The sequence below is a fragment of the Caretta caretta genome, chromosome 2 (genome assembly GCF_965140235.1).
Source record: "Caretta caretta isolate rCarCar2 chromosome 2, rCarCar1.hap1, whole genome shotgun sequence".
Lineage (NCBI taxonomy): Eukaryota > Metazoa > Chordata > Testudines > Cheloniidae > Caretta > Caretta caretta.
This window is the reverse complement of record NC_134207.1, coordinates 140,490,160-140,507,133: the sequence shown is the minus strand read 5'-3', so window position 1 is coordinate 140,507,133 and position 16,974 is coordinate 140,490,160. Positions and strand designations below refer to the sequence as shown.

Here is a 16,974-nt window from a genome sequence, read left to right as displayed (position 1 = left end):
CTGTGTCTACATGCAGATCAGTGTGGGTAAAAATTCAATTTACACACACAAATTTCTGTGCGCCAAATAGAAGCCCCTTTAAAAATATGTCCTACAATGTGATATTCTTTAAACAGAAGTTATTTGCATGATGCTTTTATAATGTCATAAAACGATGCTGTAACAATACAGTTACAGTCATTGTGGTGGTATTTAAGGAACAAGTAGAAAATCAGAATTTTTTTCTGCATAATATTCAGCACAATATTCAAACTATATTCTCTGCTTCTTATTAGTAAACTGCATTCATCACCTTTTGGGGAATGTGTATTTAATTTCCTCCAAAACTGCCAATTAGAAGTTATAGTGCAAGCAACAGATTTTTGGCAATTGTACTAATGTAAAAAAAAATTGCTTGAAATGTTATCATGAAGCTCGGGGTGTGACAGGAACACTTGACTAGTAAACATGAATAGTCAAATCTAGCATCCTGTAAATCTTTCAATATGAATGTGGTAATATATTTATTTACAGGTGAACTACATTCCATTGATGCTGTCTCAAAAAAAATAAGAACTTTTCCAGATAGAAAAAAATAATTTTAGAGGAATAAATGAAAAATCAACTTTAATTCAATTTATAGAAAAGAAACAAATGATGCTGTAATCTGCTGATTTGTAAGGGATCTCTCCCAGGGTGTGTTTAGGATTTTCTGGTAGCACACACATATTCTGTGTTAAAACCAAATAGCCCCCAAACGTTCTGTCATTTAAATGTAAATCTGCACTAAAAAAGAGGGGAAAAAAGTACAATAATAAATTCAAATTGCCGAGTTCCAGATTAAGATAGATTGTCTTCGGACACTCCACATCTTGTGCAGATATCCAGTCTTTGAGTTTCAGAAAAGGATCAACTCTTAATTCCCTGAAGCTAAATCAGGACACAATATAGCCCAGGCTGTTCCAATTTTCAGTTTCTTAATTATCTCCTCTGTGTTCTCTTTACTGTACCATTTTGTCTGTTTCTTGAATCTTCCAGTTCCTGATCTTTGCAATCATAAACTTCTCCAGTTTCTGAATCCTGCCGCACTTTCATAGCCTCAATAACTAGATGCTTTATACCCTCTGTATTCAAATGAAAGGGATACTAATCTGGTTATCCTGAGTGGTTGTCTGAACAGTTCTCTCCATTTTTCTTCTTAGTTTCTGCTGTTTTATTCACCTTCAAATTGCACAGAAAATGTTCTCTGTATAAATTATGCCGAAGTGAACTGAACCATTAAATACATCAAACGATAAAGAAATAAAACCTACATCATGTTAGGTTAACAAAACTACATGAAAACATAACATCACATATATAACCACCAGACAACATTTCAAGAGTGACATTTTCTCTAAACCAGTGGTTTTCAAACTTTTTTCGTTTGTGTCCTGCTAAAAAATTTTGAATGGAGGTGCAGACCCCTTTGAAAATCTTAGACATCGTCTCTGGACCCCCAGAGGTCTACAGACCACAGGTTGAAAACCACTGCTCTAAATGAACATATAATTGCTTTGAAGTAGCACCACAGTAGTTATTTAAATTTACAGGGTCAGTTGGGATTGTGTGTTTGCCGACTGTTTGAGCCTTTGTTCCCTGGATCATCCTTGATCAACTTTGATCAGCTGCAATCAGCCTTGTGATCACCATCCCCCTCTGTGATTAATGAAGGGATAAGACTGACCTAGGAGAGAAGGCCTTAAAAGCCAGAGGCTAAGCAAGCAAGGGGCACTAGCAAACAGGGGAATTTGAGAGGGAGTTTGTAGGAGGGAGTCATAATATAATCGCTATGGTCAGGAAGGGCCGCATCGCCAGTGCCAACGCTGCTCCTGTCTTCTCCACCTGCGTCTGTATCCGGACAGACAACCTGAATATGGGTGCCTCTACCCAGATCCTGGTGTGGATTTGCAGACTGTATCCTGCATTTCCCACTCACAGAAAGCCAGGCTGGGGGAACTGTCCAATATGAAAGGTATGTGCTGGTGGAATCTCTCAGGAAGAAGGTGGGAGAGCTACAGGAGGAGGTGGCTGGGCTGATGAGCATCTGTGCTCACGAGGAATTCCTTGAGAGTATTCACATGGAGACATCTAAGGCTTAGGAAGCTATCCACCTAGAGAAGACAGCAGTCACACCACTGGGTGAGGAGGCTATTGCTTGACACAGGGAGGACACTGGCTGCTAGTTACTTCTGGAAGCAGGCAGTGCTCCACCCCTTCCCCCAACCCACACACCATAGGGATTAAGAACCATTATGCTGCCCTGGCAACAAGCAATGAGGAATCACCGTCAAAGGTGGAGGAGGAGAAGCCAAGTACACCCAAGGCTGGGAGGATCACAGCCACCACTTCCAGGAGGAAACGTAGGGTAGTGGTGGTTGGTGACTCTCTTCTGAGGGCCCATCTGTCAGCCTGACATGGCATCCTGGGAGCTGTGCTGCATGCCAGGGGCCCATATCTGAGATGTTACAGAGAGATTTTCAAGGATCATCTAGTCCTCTGACAACTATCCCATGCTCCTCATCCATGTGGGCATTAATGATACTGTAAGGTATGATCCTCAGCAGATCAGAAGTGACTATAGGGCTCTGGGAGTAAGGGTGAAGAAGTTGGGAGCTCAAGTGGTGTTCCCTTCGATTCTTCTGGTCAAGGATGGGGGCCAGGCAGAGACAGATGCATCCTGGAGGTGAATGCCTGGCTGCGAGGATGGCGTTGCCAGGAGGGCTTCAGCTTCCTTGACAATGGGATGCTGTTCTGGGAAGAAGGACTGCTAAGCAGAGATGGGGTTAACCTATCGGGGAACGGGAAGAGCATATCTAGATACAGACAGGCTAACCTAGTGAGGAAGTCTTTAAACGAGGTTCAACGGGGGCAGGTGACAAAAGCCTGTAGGTAAGTCAAAAACATGGAGACTTGGAAGATGAGTTGGAATCTTGGGGGAGCATGGGCTGTTATAGTAGGGATAAGGAAGAGAGACAAGAGAGAAAACAGGAAGAAATCAGATCAGTATCTTAGATGTTTGTATACTAGTGCGAGAAATATGGGGAAGTAGCAGGAAGAACTTGAAATGCTAGTTAATTAACACAACTATGACATAGTTGGCATCACAGACTGACTCAGGGGGATAATACACATGACTGGAATATTGGTATAGAAGGGTACAGCTTGCTCAGGAAGGACCAACAGGGAAAAAAGGGAGGAGGTGTTGCCTCATATAGAAACTGTATGTACTCTGGGTAAGGCAAAAAGGGGTAAAAAACAAGGGTGATGTCATGGTAGGCATCTACTACAGACCACCTAACCAGGAAGAAGAGGTGGATGAGGCTTTTTTCAAACTAACAAAATCATCCGAAGTACAGGACTTGGTGGTGATGGGGGACTTCAACTACTCAGACATCTATTGGGAAAACAACATAGCAGGGCACAGATTATCCAATAAGTTATTGGAATGTATAGTATGGGAGACAATTTTTATTTGAGAAAGTAGAGAAACCAACTAGGGGAGAGGCTGTTCTAGATTTGATTAGGTAGGAACTGGCTGAAAATTTGAAAGTGGAAGGCAGCTTGTGTGAAAGTGATCATGAAATAGTAGAGTTCATGATTCTAAGGAAAGGAGGGAAAACAGCACAATAAAGACAATGGATTTCAAGAAGACAGACTTTAGAAAACTCAGGGAGTTGAGAGGTAAGATCCCATGGGAAGCAAATCTAAGGGGAAAAACAATTGAAGACAGTTGGCAGTTTGACAAAGAGACATTATTAAGGACACAAGAGCAAACTATCCCACTGCATAGGAAAGACAGGAAGTATGGCAAGAGACCACACTGGCTTAACCAGGAGATCTTCAATGATCTGAAACTGAAAAAAGAGAGTCCTACAAAAGGGGAAACTAGGTCAAATTACAAAGGATGAATATAAACAAATAATATAAGTATGTAGGGACAAAATTAGAAAGACCAAGGCACAAAACAGGATTAAACTAGCTAGAGACATAAAAGGTAACAAGAAACATTCTACAAATACATTAGAAGCAAGAGGAAGACGAAGGACAGGGTAGGCCTGTTATTCAATGATGGGGGGAGGGGAAACAATAACAGAAAATGTGGAAATGGAAGAAGTGATAAATGACTTTTTTGTTTAGTTTTTCAACAAAAAAGCTGATGGTGATTGGTCATCTAACATAGTGAATGCTAGTGAAAATGAGGTAGGATCAGTGGCTAAAATAGGGAAAGAACAAGTTAGAAATTACTTAGACAAATTAGATGTCTTCAAATCACCTAGGCCTGATGAAATGCATCTTAGAATGCTTAAGGAGCTGACTGAGGAGATAGATTTGAAAAGTTATGGAAGATGGGAGAGATTCCAGAAGACTGGAAAAGGGAAAATATAGTGCTAATCTATAAAAAGGGAAATAAGGACAACCTGGGGAATTATAGACTAGTCATCTTAACTTCAGTACCCGGAAAGATAATGGAGCAAATAATTAAGCAATCAATTTGCAAACACCCAGAAGGTAATAAGGTGATGAGCAACAGTCAGCATAGATTTGTCAAGAACAAGTCATGTCAGACCAACCTGATAGCTTTCGTTGATAGGGTAACAAGCCTTGTGGATGGGGTGGGGGGGGAAGCAGTAGATGTGGTATATCTTGACTCTAGTAAGGCTTTTGATACTGTCTCGCATGACCTTCTCATAAACAAACTAGGGAAATGCAACCTAGATGCCTAGATACCTTCCACTGACCTTTTAAAAGCAAAATCTTATTTAAGATAAAATGTATGAGAGCCTCTAAATGATCAACTGGTTTATCATCATGAAAACTAGTTAATTTAGGATTTCAGTTACTGTCTCGTACAGGGGATCCCACACAATTTAATCAATTTGCTTAGCCTTTTTTTTTAAGGAGCCTACATCTTGTTTGTAGTGAGTCCCACATATTTTTACAAGGCTGAACTCGGAATTAGTTGGTTTGATCCTGATTTCCAATTTGCAGGGTTCTCCCCCTCAATTTTTTTATGGTTGATGTACATATGTATCAATTCGCATTGGCTCTACCTGGGCTACCATGTCTGCTTGTTTGCTAGCAGTCTGGCACATTATTGGCAAAGGTGCTATAAAATTCTTACTGTGGGGTCTCTTCTGTTGTCAGACACTTCTCTTATATGGTTAGAGGTAGTTCCTCTGCCCTGCACAGTAACATCTGTTTATGTTCTATATAGCCTGGATTATCACAGATTTACACATTTTCCTGTCCCCTCTCCTAGACCAGGGGTAGCTGTTTTCCAACTACAATAGTTGTTCCACTGGGCACAGTCAATAGAGCTCTGAATATGGTATGAGTGTCAGTTCATCACTGGTCTACATCACTGGCAGCTACAAAATGTAAGACAAAATAAAGGTCATAAATTGGTTCAAGTCCCCTGATACTGAAGTATTGTCTGTTTCCCACTTGTGCAGTCCCATGTGCTTACAGTCATTTCCTTACCATTAACGTTAATCCTCAATGTTTCATACACAAGAAAAAAAAACTATTTTATCGAGTCAAAAGGAATTTCAGAAGCAACATTTGAATTTTTTTTTACATCCAATAAACCTTGCTCCCAGTGGAGGCGGCAATAATCTTTCTGGGTGAAGTACTGAGGCTTTCTCTGAAGTGATGTGCTCTTTTACCTCCACTTTCGAAGAAAGGACATTCCATTTTTAGATATTTCTGCAATCAGTTACAGCAGGTCTCCATGTTTTCTTCAGAAACTGAAGCTCCTCATATATTCCTTTTCAGTCAGGAAAAATACTGTCTTTTAGGTTTCTCAGTCACCATCTTGTTTACAGAGCTGTCTGGATCCGGACACTATTCAAGGCTCCTTTTGCCCAAGCTGTTTCATTTTAGTCTGTAGGCTTGTCAAATTGTGATACAGTGTCTCAACTACCACTTTTAGAGCACTTTTTTAACCTTACTCAAGATGGTTAAAAATATTCCTTTAGTTGAACAATTCCAGCAGAAAAATGTGGAGGTGGAACCACATATCTTGAGCCTCAGCAAATGGAATAACCTACTTAGCCACCATTTTAAAGTTGATATTTCTTTAAAAGTAATTGTTTTTATTATGAGTTCACGTATGCTACTAGCTTATGTCAATTTGTAATTTACACTAATTTGTTACCTATTTCTATTAGGCTTAGGAATTCTGGTAGCACATATGCACTTTGTGAATAAAAGCAAATATTCACAAGCAATGGTGCACGTTAGAGTTGAATTTGCATAAAAGGAAAAAGTAAGTAAAAATTCTGAATTTCAGATCAAGGTAGTTTTTCGAGGAATGCATCTGGTAATGCTGCAGATATCAAACTCCCTCTATTGAGTATACTTATGGGATTCCAGACTCAGTAAATTATCAACCTTTTTTGCTACCTAAAGCCTAATCAGGACACAGTTTGTAAATTTCTATTTTGTAAATACTTCAAAGTCTGACTGTATGTTGAATCTTCCAGTTCTTCAGCTTCTCAAACACCTGCATCTTGCATTTCTAGAATCAACTGTGTCCAGAATGCTGTGGTTCAGCAGTGCTTCTCAGCTCCAAAACCTGGGTGCTTTATACGCTCTGTGTCCAAATGTGATAAGCAGCTGGTGATTCTGACTAGCTGGTAAAAAGCCCTCTTTCAAGATCTTTGCTCAGTTCCCACTGTACTGCTCTCATCCTCCAATTTATAGAAAATGCTCTTTAGTTCACTAAGTCTTAAGTTATGCAAGTATTTAAACAGAGAGACAAAGAAATAAAATCCAAAGCTCATTACACAAAGAAGTTGAGAGATTTAACCAGTTCAACCAGTTTCCCCATTATGGGTGGAAACTGACCCTTGAGCAATGGTGCAACACAAGCCCTATGTACTACTTTAGTCCTTCTGATGGAACTTAAGTGGTGCATTTGCCTTGAGCTAATCCTTTGCATAGGGTGACTCTCACCTTATATAGGAAATATCTCTGTCAGACCAATAGAAACATTTTAAATGTGACCCTTTAAGTTAACAAAATCATGCAAATCCTATGTCACAAACATAATAACTATAATCATTATAAAAGTTATGCTTTCCTATACCAAAGCAAATCTGCTGGGGCACCATTATGTAATGTGACTGAGAGATGTATATTACAACCAAACTTCCAACCCTTTTACACTACCTTAACCCTCACTCTTTTCAAATCCCTCAGTTAAAAATACAATTCCTCCCATCTGTCCAACATTAATCAGCAAAAAGCACTGTCATATTTATTAACCAAAAATATCCTAAGAAAACAGAACACAGCAACAATCCTGCATTGTTTTGTACTAAAGCCACCTTCTGATCACTGAAGGCACTATGTGTAGGAATTGTTCCTTTTCCTTTAAACTGTGAACTCTTCCCCATTGGCTTTGTATGTTGCCAAGCACTATGCTCTCAATAAATAAATAATATTGCTATTTTGTTACAATACAATCCATATATTATTAGATAGTATTACTTTAGAATTATATGGCATACAGTTGATCTTATAAATGAAAGGTTGTTGTTGTTGTTTTTGGTAATAGAGAACTATTGTGCTAGTTAAGTTAATTATAATATTTGCACTCCAGGACTTGATCATGTGGTATGTACAACACTGATATATCAATGGGAGCTGTGGACACACATGGATTGCTGGTTGCTGGGAAGGATGCAAGGGAGGACAACATGAACAAAGCCTTCATAGAAGATGACATATACATTGTGTGTGTGAAAATCCCACTGATCTCAATGGGAGTTCTACATGCAGATCATTGAAATATGGTATCCTATAGAAAAAATATAGTTACAGAAGTTCTCAATAATAATTCTAACAAAGTTAAGATGACCCTTTGTTCAAAAATGGAGTGGCCTGGTAATTTCTCAATGAAGTTGTTTTAAGAATAATATTAGTGAAATAATGAACATTTAACAAGAGTGTGAATTCTCTTAATGTCACTGTTGGATAGCTTAGTTGAGCACAGTATTGTGTTTTCTTTAACAGTATAGAGATATATGAAAGGCAAAAATATACTAACGTTCAAATCACTTTTTATATCCTGAAGAACGTCTTTATATTTTTGCAGTATTGAACAGTGCTCAAGTAAATAAAAGAGAGTGGACTTGGTCCTGCATGACAGAAGTCTAACAGAAGCAGGATCAAACCCAGTGTCTGTGACTAAACGGATGCAGTAAATAGATAATAGATACACAGATATTCTCGGTCACAGTGTAGGCATTGTCTCCACAAACCATGGCAGCTGAGATTTACAAGGTATTTCACTGAGTTTCCAGGGTATTATTGTGATTTTTATAATCAAACTTCTTACACCTCGATTTGTAACAAAATATCAAGATACACTGAAATACATTCAGGTATGGCCTACATCATGCTCTCCTACTGAAAACAAAAACAAACAAAACAAAAGAACCATCAAAGGAATAATTTAAATCAAAATTTCGGAGGTACCAAAATCACAAACTTCCTGAAGACTCATCTTTTGGGGGACAGAGGAAGGAAGTAGGGGATATAAATATATAGGGGATATAAATAGGACTCTATCCTGTGAAATCTGGGATGCCCTAAGGATTTGCGATTTTCCCATGGATGTTAGGACACCTTCATGTTTTAGGACACAAAGCCCTCCCCTCTAAAACAGGTACTGCTAACGAGCTACAAAAGGTTTACAAAAATTCTGTGTAGAGTCTCTGTATCTTGGCTCCGTTCCCTGCTTGTTCATTCCCCCAACCCCAAATACCTGCAGCCACAACCACACGATGCTCACACCGAACAGTATCTTTCAATAGGGAAATGAAGCCTCTCTCTGATTCCCCTTCCTCCTTAACCTTACATACTTAGGGGTAAAGCCACATCCTTTCTCTATGGAGATCTCCTTTCAGTGGAATTGGATGAGAAGGAATCTGCATATGGAGGGGCTACTCAGGATTGGTACTGGAGGATGGATTTGCTCTTTATTGGCCCCTGAACAGCGATTTGTGCAAATAACATTCTCTCCCCTCCATATAGCGGAAAGAGGAGACAATTATCTTAAGAACCTTAATATTACTTTTGATAAATTATTTTTAAGACTAACCTGCATATACCACTTCAATTGCCATCAATAGGTGTTAACCTCATGTACCTAAGGGCAGAATTTGACACATAGGGCCTGATTCTGAGCTCACTTACTCAGATGTTAATCAGGATTTCTCCATCCAAACACTTGGAGTTACATTTGACAAAACCATTGTGAGATCAGAATCAAATGTTATTTCCAGGATAAATTTGTAATTTTGTAAAAATAAGCAATAGGGATTTAAAGCTATACAAAAAGAAAACCTAAATAAAATAATGAATTAAAGAAGGAGCTTCCAGTTCAACTGAGAATATGAATTCCTATTAATTTGGGGTGATTTCATTATTCGCTATTCAGTTCACTATATTATTTTCATATTTACTTTATTTAGTATGAAAGATATTTAATTCCTTACTTGCTTCTTCCAAATTTCCCTCCTTTTCTAATGTTATAAACCTGGATGTCTTAGTCAGCAGAACAGTTCTATTATCACAACATTAGTGGACTAACAAAGATGTGGAGGTATGGATAACCTCCTTTTTTCTATTTCCCTGAAAATGTTTGGTCCTACATCCAGAACTCCATGGTGTGTGATGTACCACTGTGGTCCTCAATTAAACTGCAGCTGTTGCATCACAGTATGCCATTGCAGAACACATTAATTCATACCAAAGCAAAAACAGAATGATACAATCCAAAACAGCAAGAAGCAATGCTTGATATTTAGAACATATCTATTGCACTTTAGGACTGTATGGCCGCTCTTTAGCCAGTGAAGAACACAGAAATCATACAAAACAGTCAAAGATTTTTTTGAAATTAACTTTCCCCAAACTGTCATTAAACAAAAAAATATTTCTTTCTGTTTTGCATTCAGTTACCATTTGGAACACCAGCAAAGGAAATTTGGAAGAATATATTTGGAAGCTGAGATTCTCTGCTGATAATGTTTATGATAAAAAAATAACATATAACAGTGAGTTTTTCAGTAATGTACAAGTACTGTTCTGAAGAGTGACTGTGTAAAAAATGCACCTTCTTACTCAAAGGAGGTGCTTTCTATGGATAATTCCAATATCCAATTGCTGAAGTGCAAAAAACTATTCCACATCCCACTCTTTAAAACATTTGACTTGTTAGCACCTTGACGTCCATACAGATAGAAGTGAGTTGTATTCTTATCTGGCTCACACTTCACAAATAGGATTGTTTTATAAGTTCCAATTGCATGTTGATTACATGTACTTGTACCACCTCAGTGAAGACACTGGTGCTGCACTGGGGTACTTGAGGATATAAATTGGCCTGCAGAATCTTTATACACCTGATGATGCACGAGAAAGAAGGACTCCTTAGCCTGACTCTCCGAGACCAAGTTGAGTTTGCATGGCTCGGAGCTGGAAGAAAAGAATTTTTTAATTGTAAACTGAGCATATTTGATACGGAAACTATTGAAACATAATAAAATTGGAATCCGAAAATGTCATTTTTACAGAGTCACATTTCAGAAGTAGGATTTTGCATAGCTTTTATTACATTTTTATCACCAAATTTAAATATGAATAAGCTCTGGTTGTCTGAAGCTGTTCGTCTTCACACTAAAAATGACACAGCAGACAGCAGTTTGATCAAGTACTGATAAACTCAGAACACAGACACTGCAGAAAAAGACATTCTACTGCATATAAAAATATGTCTTTTAAAGCAAAGTTAAAATAACCTTTTTAATTTTTGTTTTGTCATTTTAGATTAAATTTCATTGCTGATATAAATTACCCTATTCTATGAGAAAAAATTATTTCAGGTTCATTCCTGGTTTTATATCTAAATGGAGAAGGAAAACAAAAAATATGTTAACTGTATATGATGCCATAGAGATTACAATGAAGTGTTTTATTCTTTCCTCACACCCACTGTAAATCAGGAGCAATTCCAATGAAGTCAGTGGAGTCACAATGGTATAAAACTGGGGGAAAGGGAGAGAATAATCAGGCTCAGTATTTGCGCAAAAGAAAATGTCTAATTTTCTTTGGAAAGTTTGTAGTTTTCTAAACAATAAAAACATGACTCTAATCTTGAAACATTGAACCTTGAATTGTGATTATTTCTAAAAAATTCTCATATTTTACTCTGTTTTTATAGAGACTGACATTTTTCGTTATTTTATCAAAATTATGTGTCTATACCACCCACTGTGAGCCATATGTTCCCTTTTGTAGAAAAAAAGCAAGAAATGGGACAGAAGTGCAAAGCAACAAATATCTGTCAGCAAGCTCACATACAGCCTGATTGACCTGCATAAAAAACTAATGTGCAACAAATCAGAAGAGGCACGGCTTTGACAATCCACTGTAAAAGACAACAATGTGTAGATCCTGTGCTGTGGACAACAGGTATGTCAAGACTTGAGTTTTTGCTTCTGTTTTAACTCAAGTTACTTGACTGTCAACTAACCTGAGTAAGCTAACAGTTTTGCAAATACTAGTCCAAGACACTCCACAAACAAGCTGCAGGGGTGTTTGGTTTTGTTTGTTTGTTTAGGCACTACACAATCCCTAGATTGCAGATGTACCTTCCTGTGACTGTTTTAATTTTGCTAGGTATTAAGTATCAAAAATAAGTTATTTAACCATGCACACTGGATCGTTATATAATCTAACAATCAACAGTTACCTAAGTGCAGTACACACACACAGAGTGAAAATGTTCATTAATAGAATTATCTTGGTATTGTCCTGGATTGGTGGATGTGTGGCTAAGAAAAGGGAGTAGAATTTCAGTTTTGATGCATAAAGGCATATGGAATATGATCTGTGGAAGTGTGTTTGGAAGAAGGCAGGGCTATGAAAGACTCCAATCTTCCTTGAAGTAACACACAAATAATACTCCAGTAATAATTAGATACTACAAGAATTTAAATTAAGCAACAAAGTGTTTTACATTTCTCTGAATCCCTTCTAAGGGCTTTATCCTATACTAATTGCGTACCCCAAACTTCCATGCATGCAATGGGATAAGCGAGAAATGCAGGATTGGACCCTAAAACAATAAAAGAAAGCCTCACATCTTGTTCTAAAAAAAAGTCAGTTTTGCAGATATTTTTAATTTTGCTCCATTTATTCTCTCATTTCTAAATGGAAGCTTCTGATTTGGGAAGAGACATAAATCTCCAGTGTCTGATTGATACAACAAAGAACACCTGTCAGAAATGTGGTCAATACAGCAATTCTTAATGTAAGTTATTAATATTTCTACATGTTTAAGACTATTTTGGCTTTAACTCTGCTAAGTTCTGATTCCTTAGTGCATTAAGTACCCCTACTGATTTGATATCTATTTGTCGATTCCCAAATATAGAGCTATTTTACATAGCTGAGAGGACACTTTGCAAATAGGACTTGTACACTAACGTCTATCATGAATGATCATTCATTATTACATTACAGATGAATCAATTATATCGACAGCTCTGTTTTTCTGCTATGCTGAAGCTTTATGATTCATATCTGTATGTCTACAGTGTATGAGTATGTTACATATATATATAATATGAGAATGAGAGAGACAGAGAACACATTTGGTCCTGGTCTGCTTCAATTCCAAAAATGTAAATGTCCCATTATGTTCATGAGGAAGATGCCTTGCAGCCCTTTTTAAGACTCACACAAAATTTTTGCAGGAGAAAGCAATTAGATAAGTTATCTGAAAACAATCAGCTTTCTTTAAATAATACATTTAAAATCTTGATGAAAACGTTTTCTTCCTCCCACCACAAGAGACAAAAATACTACAACCACAAAATGTATAATCCCAAGGCGATTTTTCTGCCTGAGATTGGGGGGGGGGAGAAAGTAGAGGGGGTTGCCTTTTTTAGCTGCAACAATGTCTTTTGCAATTTGTATCAGGCATTTTTTCAAGTTACAAATACAGTATAAACTTTTCTAGCATTACCAATAAAATTTAGAGATTTAGCACTGAAATAAAACACTTTATCCATAAAAGACAATTTTACAAATTATTTCCACCTACCCGTGCTAGTGCGGTAAGTGCCTGTATGTGCTGGTTGCAGAGGGTCCCCCTGACTCTGGCTGAGACTCCTCATAGGGGGCTTCTGATACACTCTATCTTCGTAAATAGGATCTATATGGTGCTCTGGAGACTGCAGTGCCCTTAATTCAGAGCCAAGGTGGCTGTGCTGGCTGCTGTAAGATGCCCGAGACCCAGCTGCAAACAGATTTATACAGGAAATTTAAGAGCGAAAATCCTCCATGAAACAGGATCCAAATTGATGAAAAGCATATCTGAAGACAACTCTTGTTTTTAACAAAAACAAAACGAAGAATTTTTAAAATGCAAAGAAAAATAACATGAAATGGCACCAGTGACACAAGTTAATCATCTTACCGGCATCACCCAACTGTCTGCTTTTGCTTCAAAACCTGATTTCCTCAAAAGTTATCAGAAGATATTACAGAGATAAATAAATACTGTGCAGGGCCAATAAAAATAATTTTCTCACACAGGGACTAACAGACATAGCAAGTTGCCTTATCCAGGGGAACCCGACTGAACTGCCAAATTAGAAATAGGAGGAGGAAAGACAGAACTTGCTCCACGTTCTGTGTACACATGGTAAATCTACAAATGAAATAAGTTAAAGCTGATGAATAAAATGTGTTGTTCACATCATCAAAGCAGACCTTCTCACTGCTTGTCTTGAAGTATGATAGAGCAGTTATGACTCATAAGCACTTTTGTCCTAGACTGTGTAGAAACCAGACTGCTAGGGCTTTTCACAGCCTAAATCCTCTGGGGATGAATAAATTAAACATATCTTCAGGAAATAAAATATTTTAAAGACGTAGTTAGAAATAAAATACCTTTTTAAAAAAACGAATCTGCATTTTACAAGACTGAAGAGTTTATCCCTATTTTTCTTATTGTAATAATAACAAGTAATATTTTACTATCAGGTTATTAACAGAGAAACTTGTAAACTTCCAGCTTTGGCTATTAGCCTAAACATTTGTTTCACTTTTTAATGTGAGTATCTTGGTTATGTTTGTCTGCTTTGAGATCTATTTGCAAGGATGAGATTGGGGGAAGCCATGCAAAAGTCTCAAAGCTGACAACTGAGGTAAACAGTGTTCTCATTTTACTAAATATTATAATGCAAGGCACTGTACAGATCTGAGATGAAAGCACATTCTCTAGGGTTGGGAAGCTGTTGAAGGTTTAGAGACAATACAGAACAGATTTTTTAGAGGGGGAAAGAATTAGTCCAGTTTCCATCTTTATAAATAAATCACGGATTCTGCCTATATCTTGATTATGCATGTCCGCATTCCCCCCGACATAATCCAATACAAGTACATGATTTAAGAGCACCACTGCATTACACAATGCCCTGTTGAGTGAGAAAAGAAAGAAAGAAAGAAGATTGATAATTGATTGGTAGATAATTGATCAATCAACCCAGTATGTGATTTGCCATTACCACAGTCATTGAGAAGAACTCACATTACCCTCTGCTGTTCTGGATGCCTTACCAAGAATTCCAATGATGACTTTATTTGCAACTACTGTAGATATCAGGAAGCGGTCATGATTACCACAGATGGAGAAAATGGCAATGCATTGTGGGCCAAGTTTTCAAAAGTCTCCAACCCAAATTCTTTTAACCTGATTCTCAGAGAGGATTAATGCCTCCAGAAAGGCTCACCAGCCTGCTGGATTGGGCATAAAAATACTAACCTGTTATTGGTGACTTCCAAGTTTTTGTATGAACAATTTTGTTTTCCATTTAATTCTATTTGTGTGTGAAAAAATATATATGAAAAACTGAGGACATTTTATCAAATTATCAAATTTATCAAATTTTCTCCCTATAAGTCTTTTGGTCAGAAAGAATGTGATCTCTGAATGAAATAAATTAACTATAGAAGAAGTATAAATGGTGTCCTTTCTTTAGCTAATTTACAAATGAGTGCTGCTGTTCAGAGTGATGTGATGGATTCAGTCCTCAGTCCTGCTCCCATTGAAATCACTGGGAACTTTTCCACTAACTTGTGTGGCAGCATATCCTAATCTTTTTAATACATATTAAAATGGTTATACTACTAATTTTGTGGCAGAAGACATAATTCAACTCCTCTTTTATATAACATTAAAGATTTTCTCTTAAGGACCTGTAGTCCTGATTCTACAATCACTTATATAGTTGTTTAATTTTAAAAATCACATATTCCCTTTTTATTATTATTTTCATTATAGTAGTGCCTAGAGCAGGGTTTGGCAGCCTTTGGCATGCGGTCCATCATGGTAATCCGCTGGTGGGCCATGAGACATTTTGTTTACGTTGACCATCTGCAGGCACAGCCCCCCTGAAGCTCCCACTGGCCACGGTTCACCGTTCCTGGCCAATGGGAGCTGCAGGAAGCGGCCCGGGCCACAGGGATGTGCTGGCCGCTGCTTCCCGTGGATTACCCTGATGGGCCGCGTGCCGAAGGTTGCCGACCCCTGACCTAGAGGGCCATCTGAGTTTGGAGCTCCCTTGTGCTAGGCACTATACCAACACATAGCAAGTGACAGCCCCCACCCCAAAAGAATTAACAATCTAAATAGACAAGACAGACAAGGGATGGGAGTGGAAACAGACTCAGAGAGCTGAAGTGTCTCATCCAAGGTCACACAGGAGATAAGCGACAGAGCTGGGAACCCCTTGAAATCACTTGGACTACCAATGTATTTGAAGTACCTGCACTAGTGTTTTCAGGATTGGGTTCTGAGTAGTGAATAGTGATTCTTTCCCCCATAATTTTGGGGTTACCTGCTAAAGATTCCCAAATAAGACAAAAAGTCAGTAAAATATCTAATAAACATTTGGAAAAATAGAAACCTCAACACAACATAACAGATATTATATTTTAGAGATCAGGTGTATCATTTTATCAGAATTTATACTTTCACATCAGTTACTTTCATTTGTCTTCATAGATGGTAAGAATTCAAATAAATATAAACAGTTACATTTTATTATCCTTCTTGACAGATCTGCAGCTTTTCTGTTGATGAGCTACTTAATCAAACTACAGAATAATGTTATGTACAGTGCACATCATTTTGCATAATTTGATAATTATCAGTGCACAATTTGGTTGGTATAAATGAGTATCAAGCACACCACTTGTCAAGATGTGTACTTGTATAAATCAAGAAATGGGTACTTTCAAGTGATATGAGCCTTTAACATGTGCAGTAGCAACATGGAACATGATTCATTCCTATGAGATTATGTGTGATTTTGCCACTTTCACTCCAAATAATCATGTGCCAATATTTGAACAGGAAATAATGGAAACTAGCAGCACTGATTGACTCATGACCTTTTGCCAAAACACTAAAGTTTTATTGTGAGACAAAAAGGCAGAACATTCATTTCAGCACTTTAGCCTTGCAAAAAGAACTGTTTTAGAGAGAGAAAGAGAGGGAGAAAAATATGCTAATATTTCTATACTTGTTGGCCTATTAGCATTTTCATTATCCAGTTCCTATTTCCAAGTTTTGTTTTATTTTTTATAATTCTGACCTAGGTTTAATTTGTCAAACAAATTCTAAGTGTGGGAGCAACATGAATTTACTGAACATTTTACTTTAAATTTGACAAAAATAATAAAATAATCAGCTAGCCAAAAGCTATCAGAATAGGGAAAAACAGACACTGGTTTCTGAAGCTTCTATTCCATCCATTAAAAAGTCTATGTGTACGATTTTCAGAGAAGCTGAGAGTTAATGAGAACTGCAGGTGGCTCAGCATCTCTGAAAATCAACTCCCAGATTTTGATATTGTATTTCTGGAGACT

At 37.6% G+C, this 16,974-nt stretch overlaps 1 protein-coding gene across 10 annotated transcripts in view; it reads right to left on the bottom strand.

Annotated features, from left to right (window-relative positions):
- CTNND2 (catenin delta 2) overlaps positions 1-16,974 on the bottom strand; it is a 1,183,649-nt gene that overhangs the window by 407,941 nt on the left and 758,734 nt on the right. For all 10 annotated transcript variants that reach the window (XM_048839596.2, XM_048839594.2, XM_048839597.2 and 7 more), the window contains one exon: positions 13,142-13,336. In XM_048839596.2, the coding sequence (XP_048695553.2) occupies positions 13,142-13,336 (195 nt within the window). The remainder of the gene's footprint in view (positions 1-13,141; positions 13,337-16,974) is intronic.